This window comes from Anabrus simplex, chromosome 5 (assembly GCF_040414725.1).
Source record: "Anabrus simplex isolate iqAnaSimp1 chromosome 5, ASM4041472v1, whole genome shotgun sequence".
Taxonomy (NCBI): Eukaryota; Metazoa; Arthropoda; class Insecta; order Orthoptera; family Tettigoniidae; genus Anabrus; species Anabrus simplex.
The window spans coordinates 183,545,004-183,562,266 of record NC_090269.1 but is presented as its reverse complement, the minus strand read 5'-3'; the positions used below and the strand labels follow the sequence as shown (position 1 = coordinate 183,562,266).

The window sequence follows — 17,263 nt, the reverse complement described above, 5'->3', positions numbered from 1 at the left end:
TGAATGGATCTTGGTAACAAAAACAGGCAGGATTATAACTAGCCTGGTTAGACCAAATTTGGAGACATACTTGAGAAAAACACTAACAAATAAATAGGTTTTTTTCCCAGTGTTCTACATGATTTCTTATAAAAATATTAAAAAAAGCTCAAGTCTGACACGGCTGTCAAGACACCAGTGCAGAAGTTTAAATGGAGAGGTGCACGCACATGTAACAACAATTACCTCTGAAATTTAGGCCAAATTTTGCTTAAATGGTGGCAATCGAAGGTTATTGCAATTTCTTTAGGAACAGTAAATTTACCTTTAGAACTGTAATTTATTTTACACCAATGATTTGATTACATAGGAACATTATCCCTCCGTCCGGCGCAGCTGGCCTGAGAGGCCAGGAAAGCACGTTCTGGCATGCCCTCCTTCCACCCCACTCCCCAGCAGGCCGCCCCTACGAATAGTTTCCTGACTCGTGGCAGTGCATAAGACACCGTACCTCAGTTGACTGCCAGTCTCCATGCGGCACGCCTGTAACTTCCGCGGCTTGTGAGACCGACTGCGCCCAATTACGTCATAATTTTGAAGGTGAGTTTTTTCAGTATATTTTTATTGCAAGGGTTAATTTTACTCAAAATAAGCTTGTTCTGTGTGAAAATTCATCAATATCTTTAGAAATAAGTGCTATTCTGAACCTGGCCTCTCAGGCCGAGTGTGCCTGATAACGTTACATCAAAAACTAATTTAAGTATTTATATCTTTAGTTTCAGATTTCCTGCTGAAATGGCCCAAAAATTGTATGATGTCTCCAACCCCAAGGATGTTGCGGAAATACGAAGCATGCTCCTTGAGGATAATGGTGATGATCCTGCTTTAGTTGAGGATTTGGGTGAAGAAAGCGACACTGCTTCTGAGGACGAGGTTGAAGAACGTGAAGTGGACTCAGAAACTGAACAGGAAGGAGGGACTAGTGGTGAGGAAGACGAAGGAGAAGGGAACATATTGGATGCCTTTTTTCTTGGAAAAAATAAACAAAGTGGACCAAAATGCCATCTCTGGCTGCTGTTCGTCGTGCACAATGTCACAACATCATTACACACCTTCCAGGTGTAAAAGGAGATGCAAGAAATTGTAAAACCATATTACAATGTTGGGAATGTTTGTTCAATACAGATATTTTTTAAATGATTGTCAAATATATCAACTGATATATTGACTCAGTCAAAGCCAAATTTGCCAGAGATAGAGATGCTAGGGAAACAGACCTCATAGAAATTAGGGCATTCATTGGTCTATTGTACCTGGCTGGAGCTTACAGAGCGAACCGTCAGAGTCTGGAGGAATTATGGGGAACAGAAGGAGATGGGATTGAAAAATTTGGCCTCGTGATGAGTATAAAACGGTTCAAGTTCCTCATACGTTGTATTCGTTTTGACGATCGTACCAGCCGTTCACAACGGAAACGATATGATCGACTTTGCTCAATCCATGAAATGTTTGATTGTTTTGTTCACAACTGTCAAAAGAACTACATTCCGGGAGAAAATGTCACAATCGATGAGATGTTGCCAGGATTTCGTGGAAAGTGTGGTTTCAGACAATACATACGATCTAAACCCACCAACTATGGGATAAAGACATTTTTCCTTGTTGATGCCAGAATGTTCTACACATACAATATGGAAATTTATGCAGGAAGACAGCCTGAAGGGCCATACAAAGTAAGCAATAAGCCAAGTGATGTGGTCAAACGATTGGCTGAGTCTATTTTTGAGACAGGGCGTAACATAACCTGTGACAATTGGTTTTCAGACATTGATCTGGTAAATGATTTGAAAGAGAAGAAGCTATCATATGTTGGGACAGTAAGAAAAAATAAAAAGCAGTTGCCGCCCAGTTTTGTCAATGTCAGAGGGAGGGAACAATATAGCAGCTTGTTCGGATTCAACAATGGTAACACTTTGATTTCATACATACCAAAGAAAGGGAAAATTGTAATTCTCATTTCATCACTTTGTGAAACTGATGCCATTGATCAATCTACTGGAGTGCAGAAGAAGCCAGAAGGGATTACATTCTACAATATAACCAAAGGTGGAGTTGACACAGCTGACCAAATGTCTGCAACTTTCAATGTGAGCCGGAACACAAGATGCTGGCCGATGGTCATTTTCTTTGCCTGTCTGAACATAGCCGGCATAAATTTCCAAGTGATTTCGATTGGAAATGGACTGGAAGCATTAAGAAGGAGAATCTTCCTCAAAACTTTGTCTCATCAACTAGTGATTGGACATCTAGCCCGGCGAAGTCTGAACACAAGTGGAATACCTGCTCAGCTGCAATTGCGCTTGAAAAGGTTTTTGCCCCAAAAAAGAACGTGAAACATCTTCCTCCATACCTCCCAAAAGACACAAGTGTGGTACATGCATGGCTGAAACAGGATTCAGAAGGATGACAGATTACGAGTGTCATAATTGTCATGAACCGATCTGTCTAAGCCACGTAAAACCGCTGTGCCAGACCTGTTATTCAGCTGCTGATTCTGAAGATTCATCATAGGTTTCTGCTCACATCTGCGGCAAAGAATGATGGTCCCACGTCAGAAGACAGTGTATTTTACCTTTGTATTTCAGTTCTTTTCTTTTATAATGTTTAATTCGTCTAATTTTAACATTTCTGACATACACAGCCAATGAGTAGCTACAAATATATAATACGACCATCATTTCCAAGTACTTATTTATAAAGTTTGTAAACTAGTACAGCTACATTAACAAGCATTATTTCATTTCTTATGAATGTTTTAAATTTAATGATCACTTTAGTATTTATGAGCGCCAGCCTGAGTATTTCAGATGGTTGAGGCGCTGGCCTTCTGACCCCAACTTGGCAGGTTCGATCCTGGCTCAGTCTGGTGGTATTTGAAAGTGCTCAAATACGTCAGCCTCGTGTTGGTAGATTTAGTGACATGTAAGAGAACTCCTGCAGGACTAAATTCTGGCACCTCGGTGTCTCCAAAAACCGTAAAATTAGTTAGTGGGACATAAAGACGATAATATTATTAATATTTATGATCCATAAGCATGTTCACTCCCTGTCCTAACAGAAAGTTTGCTGGACACAACATATGCATCCTCCACAGAGACCATGTAAACACCCATCGTTAAAAACAAATCTCAGTTTAGTGTGCTTTCCTGCACATGACTGGCCCACCAGTGCTTATTGCACTATAACCAGGCATGATGTCATTTTCCCTCAGTCGAGTGAAAGCGTCATGCATCTGTTGTGCCATAATTGACAGTTGCTCGCCAAGTGATTATGATTGAGTGAATAAGAGGCCGCTTAAAGCCATACCTGAGTGGACGGTGAGCGACGGGGACACATACAGTGCACGCACCTTTGCCATGCATTTGGAGTGCTCTAGTTCAGCCCTTGTTAGGCATACCCTCTGATAACAGTGGGCAGAATCTGCTGTATGGGGAAATTTCAGGTTATGGTGGAAGATAGTGTTTTGCATGGTATACAAGTTGCAGAGTTGGGGATGTTGGGGACAGCACTAGTACCCAGACCCCGAGCCAAGGGAATTAACCATTAAAGATTAAAATCCCATATCTGGTCACAGATCAAACCCGAGACCCTCTGAATCTAATGCCACTGTGCTAACCATTGAGCCAGGGAGCCAGACAATCACAATAATAATAATAATAATAATAATAATAATAATAATAATAATAATAATAATAATAATAATAATAATAATGAATAACAATAAAAAAGCCTCAGCTACTAAGCTGCAGACTTCTCAAATGGTACCACCTAGGTGGGCTGCAAACCATTTTCAACATTCCAGTTGTGCTGTTGTGCAGCACACTGAAAGCAGAATTCTGCTGGACATTTTCTGTGGCTCAGTTAATGCATTAACTGCCATGAACCCCATTTGGGAAAATGCTGCACAAGTACTGAAGCAATCCTATAGTTAGCGGTTGTCAATTTGTTACTTCTCTCGTTGACAAGAACTTGTTCAAGCCTGTACATTAAGTGATGATCATTGAATTGTTTAAAACACATCAGTTGTAAAATAGTACTTGTAGGAATATCACAGGCTCCTCATCTGGAAGTCATATTATTGTGCAGACAATCTGTAATTCCAGAATATTATTTTGTTTCTTATATTCAATAGATTATATCTAACAGAATTTTGTTCTCACAGCTCATTAAGGTTACTCTAAGACAGATTCCCACTTATGGCTCATGATGCATGACAGTTATTCAAAATGTCTTCTTAGTGTACTTTTCCCTGTTACTAGGTTCTTTAAGAAACCTTGTAAACAGTTAAAAGAGAAGGAAAAAATTGGTAGTTAAATGGCTCATTTAATTTTGCCAGCTGACACAGAGATCTTTAACATGCCTACAACAAGGACGTGGAGTGCTGAGATTTTTGACCACACTTAAAAATCAGCTACTTCAACTGGGATCGAACTCACAAACTTGGGATCATGTTTGGGACACCCTACCACTGATTCACTGAAGTAAAGATAGTGATCTGAAAATGTTCCTGCAAATGAAATGTAAAACTGAAAAAGAAAGTGAATAGTATATCAACTGTACTAGCAACAGTCAGTGAAATAACTATACACCCCTTTCACCTTAATTCACAATCTAGCAGTCTATAGACTGAACTAACCTTTGTAAATGAACGCATAATAGTATGATAAAAAGAGGCTTAGGGTACGTTTATGCTGCAGCTTTGCTGCTGGCACATCGCCATGCCTCGCTGTTCGATGTTAGGCAATGATGAAACAAATCAATGGCTTTCCATGGGTGCCTTTACCCTGGAGCCTGGCTTCTGCTACGCTGCTGGCTGCTATCCTCGCCACATCAATGGTCTCAAACATGTTTGCTTTTGGAGCCTGGCACATTGCCGACTATCATGTAACTTGGACTGTGATTAGTTCTTTCAAGATCACCCACTCTTCCCCTCTCTGCACTTCATGCAGATGTTCTGTGATCACTAGCTATCTGAACCGAATTCTGTCTTGTGTTGTGCCATTTTGTTTCTGTGATGGGCAACGATTTTAAACAAAAATGATGCTCATACCAGCCATCTTCGAATGAAATGTGATTTGGAATCAGTGGCATGCGGATCATCATAACAGGTTCAAACAGGGTAATCTATGGAATGACAAGATTAAGAGCTGTCAGTAGACCTTGTCATCCATTTTATGAGGGATAGTGGCCTGTTTTATCTTGTTTTATAGTAAAGTTTCTATTTGTTTTTAATGTTATTGTTAACAACGCTTTCATTCTACTGACTGTTTTTCTTTCTTTGTGTATTTTAATATGTTTCATAGCTTGTAATTTGAATTAAATATTAGATTTTAAAGCATTTAAGAGCTGAACTCCATATTTCATTCCCTTCCTTCTTGTCACATACCACACAATCATGCCACTGCTGAATCGGAACCATCGTTTTCAGAAGACTAAAACATCTTCACAAGATGAATTTTTGACTACAACTGAGAGCTGCAGGGTAAAAGGTCCATGGTGAGCAGCCTGTCTATGGCCAACGGCGAGGTGCTAGGGCAAGCATCCATGTGCCAGGAGTGAAGCTGCAGCATAAACATAGCCTCAGGTTTATCACTAGTTGCTCCCAGCCTACAGTTCAAGCAACACTGCAGAAGTGCTCAAGATAATTTCACTCCAGAATATTCTCTTCTGAAATGTTTGATATGGGGTTCTGTTTGTCCCAGACAATTACTAAAGACATCCCATGGAGCTCAGGCACCTGGCTCTGCAACTCACAATTTTTGTAGAATAATATCTGTAGTCTGCATCAAATGAGTAGTGTTATGGCCTTGAGAGGCTTCTCAGATTTGTGCAACCAAATGGCTGATATGCTGTTGCCTTATTCCACCCATTTGATGAACTGCACTCTGTGGGTAGTTTCACTGTGTTAAATACCACTTGCGCTAGGGCAAGATACTTTTACTACATAAAAACAACTGTGATAGAAACAACTTTCTATTTGACACTTAAGTCTACTTACTTGTGACGACAGATGCTGTAGTTATATTTTCAGGTGGATCCAGCACATATCCTGATCGTAGTCGTTCAGCATATTCTTCAACTGCAAGTCCTGAGAGACTGCGTCCACAGAACTTATCAGTACTGGCAGTAGACAGGACAGTTTGCTCTGTAGCTCCATCACCTTCTTCATTAATACTTCCTCCACGTCCACCAGGGATGTGCAGATAGTCATGCGATGTAAGATCACAGCTTACTATACCTGTTCTCCCGACACCCTCCTGTAACTCTGGCCCTGGGGGATGAATACTACATTTTACTGTATAAAACTATATCCTGATACAAACAAAGGATTCTTAGAATATAAATAAGACAGAAATTATAAAAATAATCGTTTGTAACTGAAGAGGTACGAAAAACACTTTTATTTTGATTAAAATTAATTTCAAAATCCTAAAGCTCTGTACTAGCAATTTCATATAATGGAGTAGCTGTTGTACTGATTGTGATGAGTTAATATCTGTACAATTTCAGAATTGCAGTGGTAAAGTCATCTAGGAGAAAATAACAGGATCTCAACTAACAGTAGTAGTCAGAGAAATATTGTCGCTGATTGGTTCAAAAGGCTTAGGACACCTCTGTGTATTTGAGTGCACTATGAAGGTCTGATAACCAATGTTATTGCAGTGAATATAGTAGTGTGTCTACTGTGATTATATATATTAGCGAGCCCTAGGATTTGTGTTGATGCTCTGGGACTGGAAATAGGGTACTATCCCAGCATTTTTGTGGAGAATGTAGAATACACAGCATTAAGGATTATATATTATTATTTGTCCTTTTCAATGTTAGAAATAATAGGAACAATTTTCCACAGATATATCATTAATGATTCATCCTATTAGAAATTGGGATTTTTAAAAAAATGTTTGAAGTATCTTCTCATACAACTTTGTTATATGTAGGTAAGTCATTAAGTATCTGGAATTTTGCTCTAATTGTCTTTTAGGTTAGCTCTATGGCATTGTGTGCTCACCAGCCGCTGAATGTCACCGTTGTCTACGTCTGTTGTAGGTTTCAGCATTATCAGATTAGTACAGCTTGCGCTGTTGTGACGTAAAGATGGCCATGCCACGCCCAGTTTGCACCAAGGAAGAACAGTGTTCCATAATCCGTTTTTTGTGGTCTGAGGTTGTACTTGGAACAGAAATTCATAGAATACTTTCAGCACAATATGGGGATAATGTTTTGCCACAGCAAAGTGTTTATCAGTGGATTGAACAGTTCAAAATGGGTCGCACGGGCGTGAAGGATGAGGAAAGATCCGGGCGTCCATCTGCAGCCGTAACTGATGCCAATATTGAACAAGTGGGTACAATGATCCTGAATAACAGACGAGTGAGTGTTCTAGTGTTCTATCAGTTTCTACTCCTGGTACACCCTCAGACCACAAAAAAAAAAAGGATTATGAAACACTGTTCTTCCTTAGTGTAAATAGAGAGTGCCGCGGCCATATTTACATCGCAACAGTGCAAGCTGTACTGATCTGAAAATGCCAAAACCTACTACAGATGTAGACAACAGTGCCATTTAGTGGCTGGTGAGCACCAGACAAATAAAGCAAAATTGCAGATACTGATTGACTTGTCCTCGTATGTACATTACAAAAAATAAAAATAAATGCAGTGTTGGAATGTGTGCAAACCTCCCCTATCTAACCTAACCCCATGGCGCTACAGCTCTGAAGGGCCTACCAAGCGATCGCTGCTCAGCCCAAGGACCGGCAGATTACGAGGTGTCGTGTGATCAGCACGACGAATCCTCTTGGCCGTTATTCTTGCCTTTCTAAACCGGAGCCGCTATCTCACCGTCAGGTAGCTCCTCAATTCTAATCATGTAGGCTGAGTGGACCTCGAACCAGCCCTCAGATTCAAGTAAAAATCCCTGATCGGGGCCTCCGGGTAAGAGGCAGGCACGCTACTCCTACACCACGGGGCGGGCAAACCTCCCCTATACTTAGGAATATTGTACAAATTTGTAGTCTAGTTTTTATTTCAGTTTTCCTTTTGTTCAAATTCCTACTTTCATGTCAATTACTCAATAAATTTGGTGTGATACTTCCACAAACAGATGAAAAAGCAACTGAAGGTGGAACTGAACATGATACATCTTGTCCAAGATGAAACTGCACTGGCCAAAAATTTGAAATGCACAGACAGAGAATTTTATACTGGGTGATTTTGAGCAATGAAGACAAACTACAGGAAACAATCCCTGAGAGGATAAGGAACAAAATGGGTCAAATGGACATACTGTATGTCTGGAAATGCTAGAGACCATTTACTTTATTAGTTCATCATTCCTCTACAGTACATTATAGTGCATGACATGCTGTCATTAGGTCTCTGTGTGACCCCCAAAGGCCTCAAGTCGTGAGCGTACACAGAGAAGACTGCCGCACATGTTCAGATGTGCCAGCCTGCATCCAAATGGCATCACAAACTGCATCCGTGCGGTTAGGGCCGCGCAGTTGTGAGCTTGCATCTGGGAGATAGTGGGTTTGAACCCCACTGCCGGCAGCCCTGAAGATGACTTTCCGTGGTTTCCCATTTTCACACCAGGCTGTACCTTAATGAAGGCCACGGCCACTTCCTTCCCAGCTCTAGCCCTTTCCTATCCCATCGTCGCCATAAGACCTACATGTGTTGGTATGAGGCGATGTAAAACAACTACAAAAAAAAAAAAAAAAAATGTGATTGAAAATAAGTGTGGAAAAGACTAAAACTCTTGTTATGACTAGAGGGAAAAAAGAAGGGAAGTTCAGATTAGACTTTCAGACAAGCCCCTGGAAATAGTGGAGACGTTCAAATACCTGAGGAGTAAATTAATGGAGAATGCTTGACTGGATGCTGAAATTAGTAAGAGGATTCGAGCTGGACGCTGTTTCTATCACAGTGTAAGAAACATGTTACGGGACAAAGATGTGCCAATAAAAGCAAAGGAAACTATGTACAAGATGTATTATGTACCCATAACAACTTACGGAGCAGAAACTTAGACAATGACAAAAAAGGATGAGAGTCAAATACAGGCAGCTGAAATGAAGTTCTTGAGGAGTATGATACAGAAGAGTAGAAGAGACAAAATAAGGAGTAAGAAAATCCGGGAAGAAATTGGAGTGGAAAAAATTAATGATAGAATAGAGAAGAGCCAACTAAGATGGTTTGGGCACATAAAGCGAATAAGTGATGAAAGAATGCCAGAAAAGGCGATGGAAATGCAAATGCAAGGAAAGAGAGGCCACAGACGACCACAAATGAGATGGAAGGACACAATCCAATGCAGTACTAGGACTGGGACACAGTGTTGGAGGAGGAGTGGTGGAAAGACTGAAGAAAGTGGAGAGGAACCATATTTGCCCCTAGCCGGCTACATCTGGATAATGGGAAATGATGATGATGAGGATGAAAGCATTTGAATGATTTAAGGTATATGTGAATTTGTATATGAACGTGGTGTATTTACAATGTTAAGATAATAGTTAGTAATTGGTCCGCTCAATCTACTGTCAGTCATAGTGTAAAATTTTGAAACACTCAAGGTGCGTGTGAATGTGTATATGACGGTGTTTGAATGTTTAGCTAGTAGTAAGCTCAACCTATAGTATAGTAAGCCGTAGTGTTAAGCACTGGAAATACTTAAGTTGTATGTGAATTTGTATATAATGATGCTGGATTTAGAATGTTAAACTAGTAGTAATTCTTTGTTGTTTTAACCTTACCTTATTATCACAATACTGTAAGTGATCATTGCCACCGGGATACTTCCCAATACCAATGTAATGGTCCGTTATTGGACATTATAAATTTTCCAGCTAACTCATTCTTGGTTGCCTGCCTTTTGCCCTCATGTGCTAAGTTAGATGCCAGGCAGGCATCTATTTTTGAAAGTGAGACATGGCTCTCTCAGTGCATTGGCACTGCTGGTGGCTTCAAATAGCCTATGCAGTGGCCTCCATGGTATGCACTAGCCTTGCGTCTTGGGTGGTGTGCTAAGTCCCAACTGACGAGCCTAACTTAGCACATGAGGGCGAAACGCAGGCAACCAAGAATGAGTTAGCTGGAAAATTTATAATGTCCAATAACGGACCATTACATTGGTATTATAAATTTACTCATTCAGGACAAATATTTTAGGTTCCCTATGGGAATCAACATCTACATCAAACTTCCCAATTGCGATGCATTTGTTAATAATAAATAAAACTATGATATATGATCTTATATGCTCAAACCTTCTGCAGAATTGATCCAGAATAGGGAATTCTCAGTCTGACGATACTCCACACGGCAGGTGTTAGGAGATCTTTGAATGCAGATAGCGTAGTCTAAATTACTCTGGTAATGGCCTTGCCCATCCTGGTAATTGAAGCTCTGGATCGTACCTGCCATCTCAGTGTGGTACTGGAGACACCCTGTTGGAGCTGAAAATGGCAGTGCAATGCATATTTTTTGGAATGGAATATTTACAACAATCTCTCTTCATCTTTTGGCTTAAAAGTTCATTAAGTGGAAATGTACCTGACATAACTTCAAACTTCTTTAATATGTCAATACAGTGTCAACATAAAGAAGTATTTAAATAGTATAGTTATGATTACATATAAAGTAATTGTTTTAGTAAGTTGTTCCATTGTCACATCTACATGCACCATTCAGACACTTACTTTTCTTTCTTTCAGAAATACAATATTAATAGTGACAAAAGAATAAGACTTATTTGACTCCAGTTTGTTATTTGAATTTAAATTAAACTGATTTCCAACTTGATAGCCCTAAAGCACAGTGTTAGGATAGGTGATAAAGTGAGTGCTTGGAACATGTTACTTTAATATCACATAGTTCCCTTGAGTGCCACTGTGGTGCTTCAAACTGAATGTAAGCAACGCTATGACATAGACCTTCAATAAGGTACTGCTACCTCTCAAGTTTCATTATATTTTTCACTGTTTGTTTGTTATACAATATGACAGTGACTGCTGATATTTTTAACAATACAATGGATGGCATATCGTAAGGTAATCAGCATATAATCTGGAAAGTTTCCGCTTTTGTTTGGTCTTAATTCCCTTTTAAAGTTTCTCTGTTTTTATCATTGTCTCATACTTGGGGACGTACAGTAGTGAATTATTCCTACAACAATTTCCTCTTTGTATTTAATGTGTAATTATGGAGAATCTGGGACACAGTTTCTTCGTAAACACTTGCCGACTTCGCATATGTTTCTCTTCAAGACAGTTTCAGTTACAGAAAAAAATTTGGTACATGCAATCACATGTATTAGGTCTTCTCTCATTTTAGATTTTAATCAATTTGCATTAGAAAATGCATTGTTCACAAGGTGGGAGATGGCATCTGTACACAGAGCACTCTAAATATGTTGAAAAGTTTTTCTTTACAAATCTCCATACATAACAAACTATACATTCAACTACTTCAGCCATACAATAATCATGTTCATCCTTTCATCATGGTTCCATAAAGCTGACTGTCCAGTTTACTCCTTAAATTATCTATAAGTGACACGACTTCGTGAGCTCAAGAAACACTTGTAGTCGTTGAAAGTAATGTACGTTTCTTTTTTTGGTATTTGTTTTACGTCACATCGACTCTGACAGGCCTTATGGCAATGATAGGGTAGGACTGGATTAGTACGGTATAGAAAACAACCGTGGCCTTAATTATGGTACAGTACCAGCATTTGACTGATGTAAAAGTAGGAAAACATTGAAAACCATCTTCACAGCTGCCGACAGTCGAGCTCCAACCCACTGTTTCTCAAATACAAGCTAACAGGTACACAGCACGCCACCTTGCAGTGTCTCACAATTCCCAAATTTTTGTGGTTTTATGAAATGTACATCGAAAGTAATGTGTACCAAATATAAAGTGTTGGCATTGTTGGAAGGTGATTTTAGAAACCAAGTGATCTTATAATTCTGAAAATCTTATCTGAAGAATCTGAATTGAATTTTGCAGATACATTCAATACCGCACCATTCTAGCAAAAATTTTGAAATGTCTATAATTGATTTTAAGGTTTCTCTCTACCATGCTATTGTTTAAGAAACTGCCCTTATGATTCTTTCCGAAGTTAATCCAGTCATTTTAACCCTCCTTCAGTTGCTTCAAAATCGGTGCTGTATTTTCTTATTGCTTGTGAGCTATAATGTCTGTTTAACATGTCGAACTATTTGTTCATTTTCAAAGTAAATAAAGCAGTGCCCTCAGTATTCTGTAATCATTTAGTCCGTCGTCTTGAATAAAATATAAATTCACTTGCAGCTGAAGTACTAAATGATTGTAATATATATTATGTTATTCTCTCTTTTTCATGTGGAATTTCAGGATTCACATATGACTGGGTTAATTTTGGACATATTCTAAGATGAGTTGCATGTACTATGTCAGCAGCAAACAGTCTTTCATAGTGACACCACTACATAATGTTTCCCTCAATAATAAACTGGTTATTTTTATGTAGGACGATTCAAATATATTCAAAGGGGTGGGGTACACCAGAAAACATGAATATACTCCTATTATCATCTGCTGGATTTATGAAGAAATTATTTAAACATTCCTCCTTCCCCGTTATCCCAAGTTCTTTCAAAACACCTCAGTTTGTTGATGCACCATCAACAACAGTTTCATTTACATGTGCTCTAGCCATTATTATTATTGTTATTGTTACGGAGATATCTGTGGAGCAGAAAGAGGTGAAAGAAGGTGCTGGGGTGAATGGGTCTATCTACAATACCAAAATTCATTTAAAATTTGAACTGAAGGTTGTATTTCTTCAAAAACAACAAACTTAACAATTTTCCACTGAATGCACACAACAACATGATAGGAACAATTAACAATCTTGAAAGAAGTGAATTTTTACAGCTTTGGGGCTTCAGACCCTTAGTTTACAAATTCTTAGATACCGGATCCAGTTTACAAAATTTTACAAAATCTCTATGGTTAGACAGGGATGGAAATATCCAGGTTTAAGAGCACTTGCTCCAGAAGTTACAATATTTAGCGTTCCAGAGGCACCCTTACTATTACAAAACTTTGAAAAGAGCTTACGTGCTCTCTATTTCTTACAGCCCACTCATGGCAACATTACATCAAAACTTTACACTCTATGGCTTCAAAAGGCATGATTTACAAATGGAAGTAGTTTTACGCAGGGGTATCTAGTACCCAACCTACTGGGCCTTGCAGAAAAAGAACAGGTTAAATAAATGGCCTGAAGACAAACTGAATGGAGGCGTACAATGCGCTCTCAGATAATGAAATATTAAAAACCTACAGGCCTCTCGGCCGATGAAACTGGGGCTAGTCTTAAGCTACTGAGGTGGCTCGCATGGAAATAAGTTTAATATATTACAGGAAAGAAAACAGTTACTAAACCGTAGTCACCTCAAACCAAGATGAAGGGGAGCTCGAGAGGGTAACTCACTCTATCCCCGATTTACAATTAAAGACTTTATGAAACTTTACATGAAAAGGATGAAATTTACATTAAAACGGTTACATAGTTAAAAATTCAGACCTTCCCCTCGGATAAGTCTGCGGAAACAGCAAGAAAAATTTAATTTATGTGGCCATTACCTGGCTGACGTTCTGCCTGCCTCCTGCCTTAACACACACACTGAGAAAGACGACGATCAGTGAGACAAGGAAACTCGAAAATCCGCAACTTATATACCCTCAGGGAAGGTTCGAGAGAATTCAGGACTAATCTGGACACACCCTCTCATTTTTTATTGATTAATTCAAAGTGAACAAGAAAAGCAGGATTGGTTGAAAATTAATTACAAAAATTCATGATTGGCCAGATTCAAAACTGGCGGAAAGAAAAAGAAGTGTTGCCAACCCAAAAATATAAATGAACATAGATTCAGTTACGAAAATCTAGAAATACAAAACTTCTTTAAGCTATAAATTCTTCCACCTTGCACCAGAGTATTTTGGGAGTGACATCTGTGGAAAAATGTGCAAACTTCTTGATGTACAGCAAAAACAAAACCAAGAGAAATCCAATCAGTTTAGGAAACTTCACAATAACACAACTACTTAATATTTCAGTAGTGACATTTTCTGATTAAAGCCTCAAATTTATGTAGTAGCAATTTCACATTTTGGTCGGTAGAGGAGTTCATAAAGGCACTTATTTTGAATGTGCGGAGTTGAGGTGTACCTCACTGTACAATTATTATTATTATTATTATTATTATTATTATTATTATTATTATTATTATTATTATTATTATTATTATTATTGTACTGGGTGGTACAATCCTACGCTGCACTTTTAAATCTTGTGCCAATAAAACCTCCTCTACAGGAGAAACTCTGAACTTAAAACTGGACCCACTTGTAAATTTTCTCAGAAGATGTCACTACCGTAATTTTTTTTTATGGTGAAGTTTTCTGAACTGTGAGAAATTCTAATTGTTTTTGTTTTCCATTCATCAAGAAGTTTGGACATTCTCTCATAGAGGTCACTACAAAAACTATGATCATGCACCCTGGTGCGAAGTGAAAGAACCTTTCTGAAGTAATATTGTTCTCCTAAGTTTTTCCTTTACTAAATTTCGTTCATTCATTTTTGGGTTGGCAATATTTATCCTTTCATTCCGCCTGTTTTGAATTTAACCAATCCAGAATTTCTGTAATTAATTTTCAGCCTATCATGGGTTTCTTCTTCGATTTTGTGTGTAACTTTTTCATCTACCAATAAAAGTGAGAGGGTGTGGCTTGATTATTCATGAAAGGTCTCAAACTTTCCCCGAGGGTTTATAAACTGTGGATTTTCTCGTCTCTTGGCCTTTGATCAACGTCTATCTAAGTGAGTGGATGTGAAGCAGGAGGCGGGTGGTGCCTCTTTGATCAGGCAGCAGGTCTTCAGCAAGGTAATGGCCATTTAACATCTTTATTTCTTGCTAGCTCAGCAGTTTAACCCGCGGGAAAGGTCCAAAAACTTTACCATGTAACCTATCTTTCTAAACATGTAATGTTCTGCCGGCTTATGTAAAATCTTAATCAAATCTCTAACTGTATTTCGGTGATAGAGAGCGATTTACCCTCTCGAGCTCCCCTTCATTTTGGTTTTAGGTGATTACATTTTGGTAACTGATTTTCTTCTCTTCCTTAATGTCTTAAAATAATTCTTATACGGGTCACCTCCATAGTTTGGGAATAGCCCCTGTGTCATCGGCCTAGTGCCTTTTAGGATTTAAGAAGCTGCATAGAGAAGTGCAAGTATCCGCCTCCTTCCTTTTGTTTGGGCCATTTATTTAACGGTTATTTCTTTTACTCAAAGGCCCTGTAGGTTGGATACGAGATACCCCTGTTTCAATTTGTAAGCTGGGCCATGGAAGGCCAGAAAGTGTAAGACATTTTTGGTGTTGTCTTGACTAGGCTTGAAACACTGAGAGGGTATCTGCTCTTTTCAAGGCTTGAAATTGTAAATTACAGAGCTAGTGCTCCATGTATTGAGGGGTGTATTGCCCTTGCATAATATGGTGATCTTTGTAAAAATAAGTGCGAAGCTCAGGAATTCTTAAGTGAGGACTTAAAGCACAAGTCCTGCTTATACCAACAATCTTGTCTTATATAGACTTATCTTTTGCTACTGGTACCTGTTATATTGTTATTGGTTGATTATCAATTTTTTTTTAAAGAGAAAGAAAAAATTTAACCTTTGTTACAGTTTTAAATTAACTTTTATTTGGTAGTTAGACCCATTTACCCCGGCACCTTCTTTCACCTCTGCTGATCCACCAAACCTCGGTAACAAGTGGTAGCAGAGCGTGGTTGAATGGGTCTCAATTAAGCCGGTTTTGACGGCTAAACATTTGATTCGATTCGAACTGTAAGAATTTTCTCAATCGCTGGGATTTTCCAAATTTATAAGTTCTGTCATCATGTCCAGCCCTCGCAAAGTCCTCCATCCCGGCTACTTGCGCAAGGAGGAATTGATTTATGAATTAGCTATCAGAAATGTTCAATCTGGAGTCACGGTTGTGGTAGATTCAACCAAACTGAAAGAGTCATTAGAATTGCCTATTAGTATCCCCACTTTGGGAGAGAAAGAAATTGATGAGGCTCTCTCCACGATCACGGAAAATTCTACTGAGCTAGCATCTGTAGTTAGTTTTTTTAAGTAAGTGATCCATCTCCAAATCAACTTAAAAGAGTGCAGGCTAGGTTGTACCATTTTTATAATAGGGTGAGAGATCTATTGTCTCTTAAGTTAAATGAAGTTCAGGGTAAGGAGGCAAGTAATCTTGCTGAACACCTTTTTAATATGTCCCGTAATGTTAGTCAATTGTTAACTGGGTCTGCTACTCCCAAAACCGACCAGCCTACTGTGGTAAACATAGCTAATGGGGAGGATTCTTCCAAGGGTGAAGAAGGTAGAAATCCGGTAGCTACTCAACAAAATCTTCCCCATCTGGGAATGAGTCTGATCGTCGTACCTCCATTCCAACTTTCTTTTTAAATAATGCTATGTCTGAAGCTACTGTTATGTCACCTGGCTTTAGTAGCTTTTCTCATCCTTTGGCTATGCTGCCTAGAGGAATTTCTAAATTCTTGATCAATTCTACTAGTGATGTAATTTCATTTTTAGTTGAGTTTCAGGATCACGCTCTTGTTTTCGCTTTCCCCTTCTCATATTCTTCAGCTTATTTACCCTTACTCCATTGGTGTTCTCTCAGACAAAATAGTCAGAGCCATAGCTGAACAATCCTCTATAGAAGACTTCCACGCCCATCTGCTAGCTAATTTCATTCCGGCTCGAGCTAGGTCATCACTAATTCAAAAGTATTATTACAGAGTACAGCGACTGGATGAAAATCTTGCCAACTTCATCCAAGACATTAAATTCTACACTAGGGTGTTTGCTCTTCATTTCCCGGAAGATCAAATTGTGCAGGCTATTGTGGAAGGGATTTCACCAACCTACAGGTCATACTTGTGTTTTGCGTCGTGTCCGCAAACTTTTGCTGAGTTAGAAGCTATGGCTGTCTCAGCTGAAGGAGTTAGGTATGCCGACACATTACGTGTCACTAAGGAGCCCCCTCCGTCCTCGAGTAATTTTCGGCCTCCACCTCGCCGAACTTTCCCAACCTGCAAATGTTATGCTTGTGGGTCGGCAGATCATCTCCGGAACAAGTGTCCTTTGATTA

The 17,263-nt window shown here is 39.0% G+C and overlaps 1 protein-coding gene across 1 annotated transcript in view; it reads right to left on the bottom strand.

Moving 5' to 3' along the window:
* Positions 1 to 17,263, bottom strand: part of LOC136874425 (uncharacterized) — a 95,619-nt gene that overhangs the window by 29,896 nt on the left and 48,460 nt on the right. The window contains exons 6-7 of the mRNA XM_067148059.2: positions 10,310 to 10,498; positions 6,038 to 6,310 (exon numbers count right to left, since the gene is read on the bottom strand). Of these exons, the coding sequence (XP_067004160.2) occupies positions 6,038 to 6,310; positions 10,310 to 10,498 (462 nt within the window). The remainder of the gene's footprint in view (positions 1 to 6,037; positions 6,311 to 10,309; positions 10,499 to 17,263) is intronic.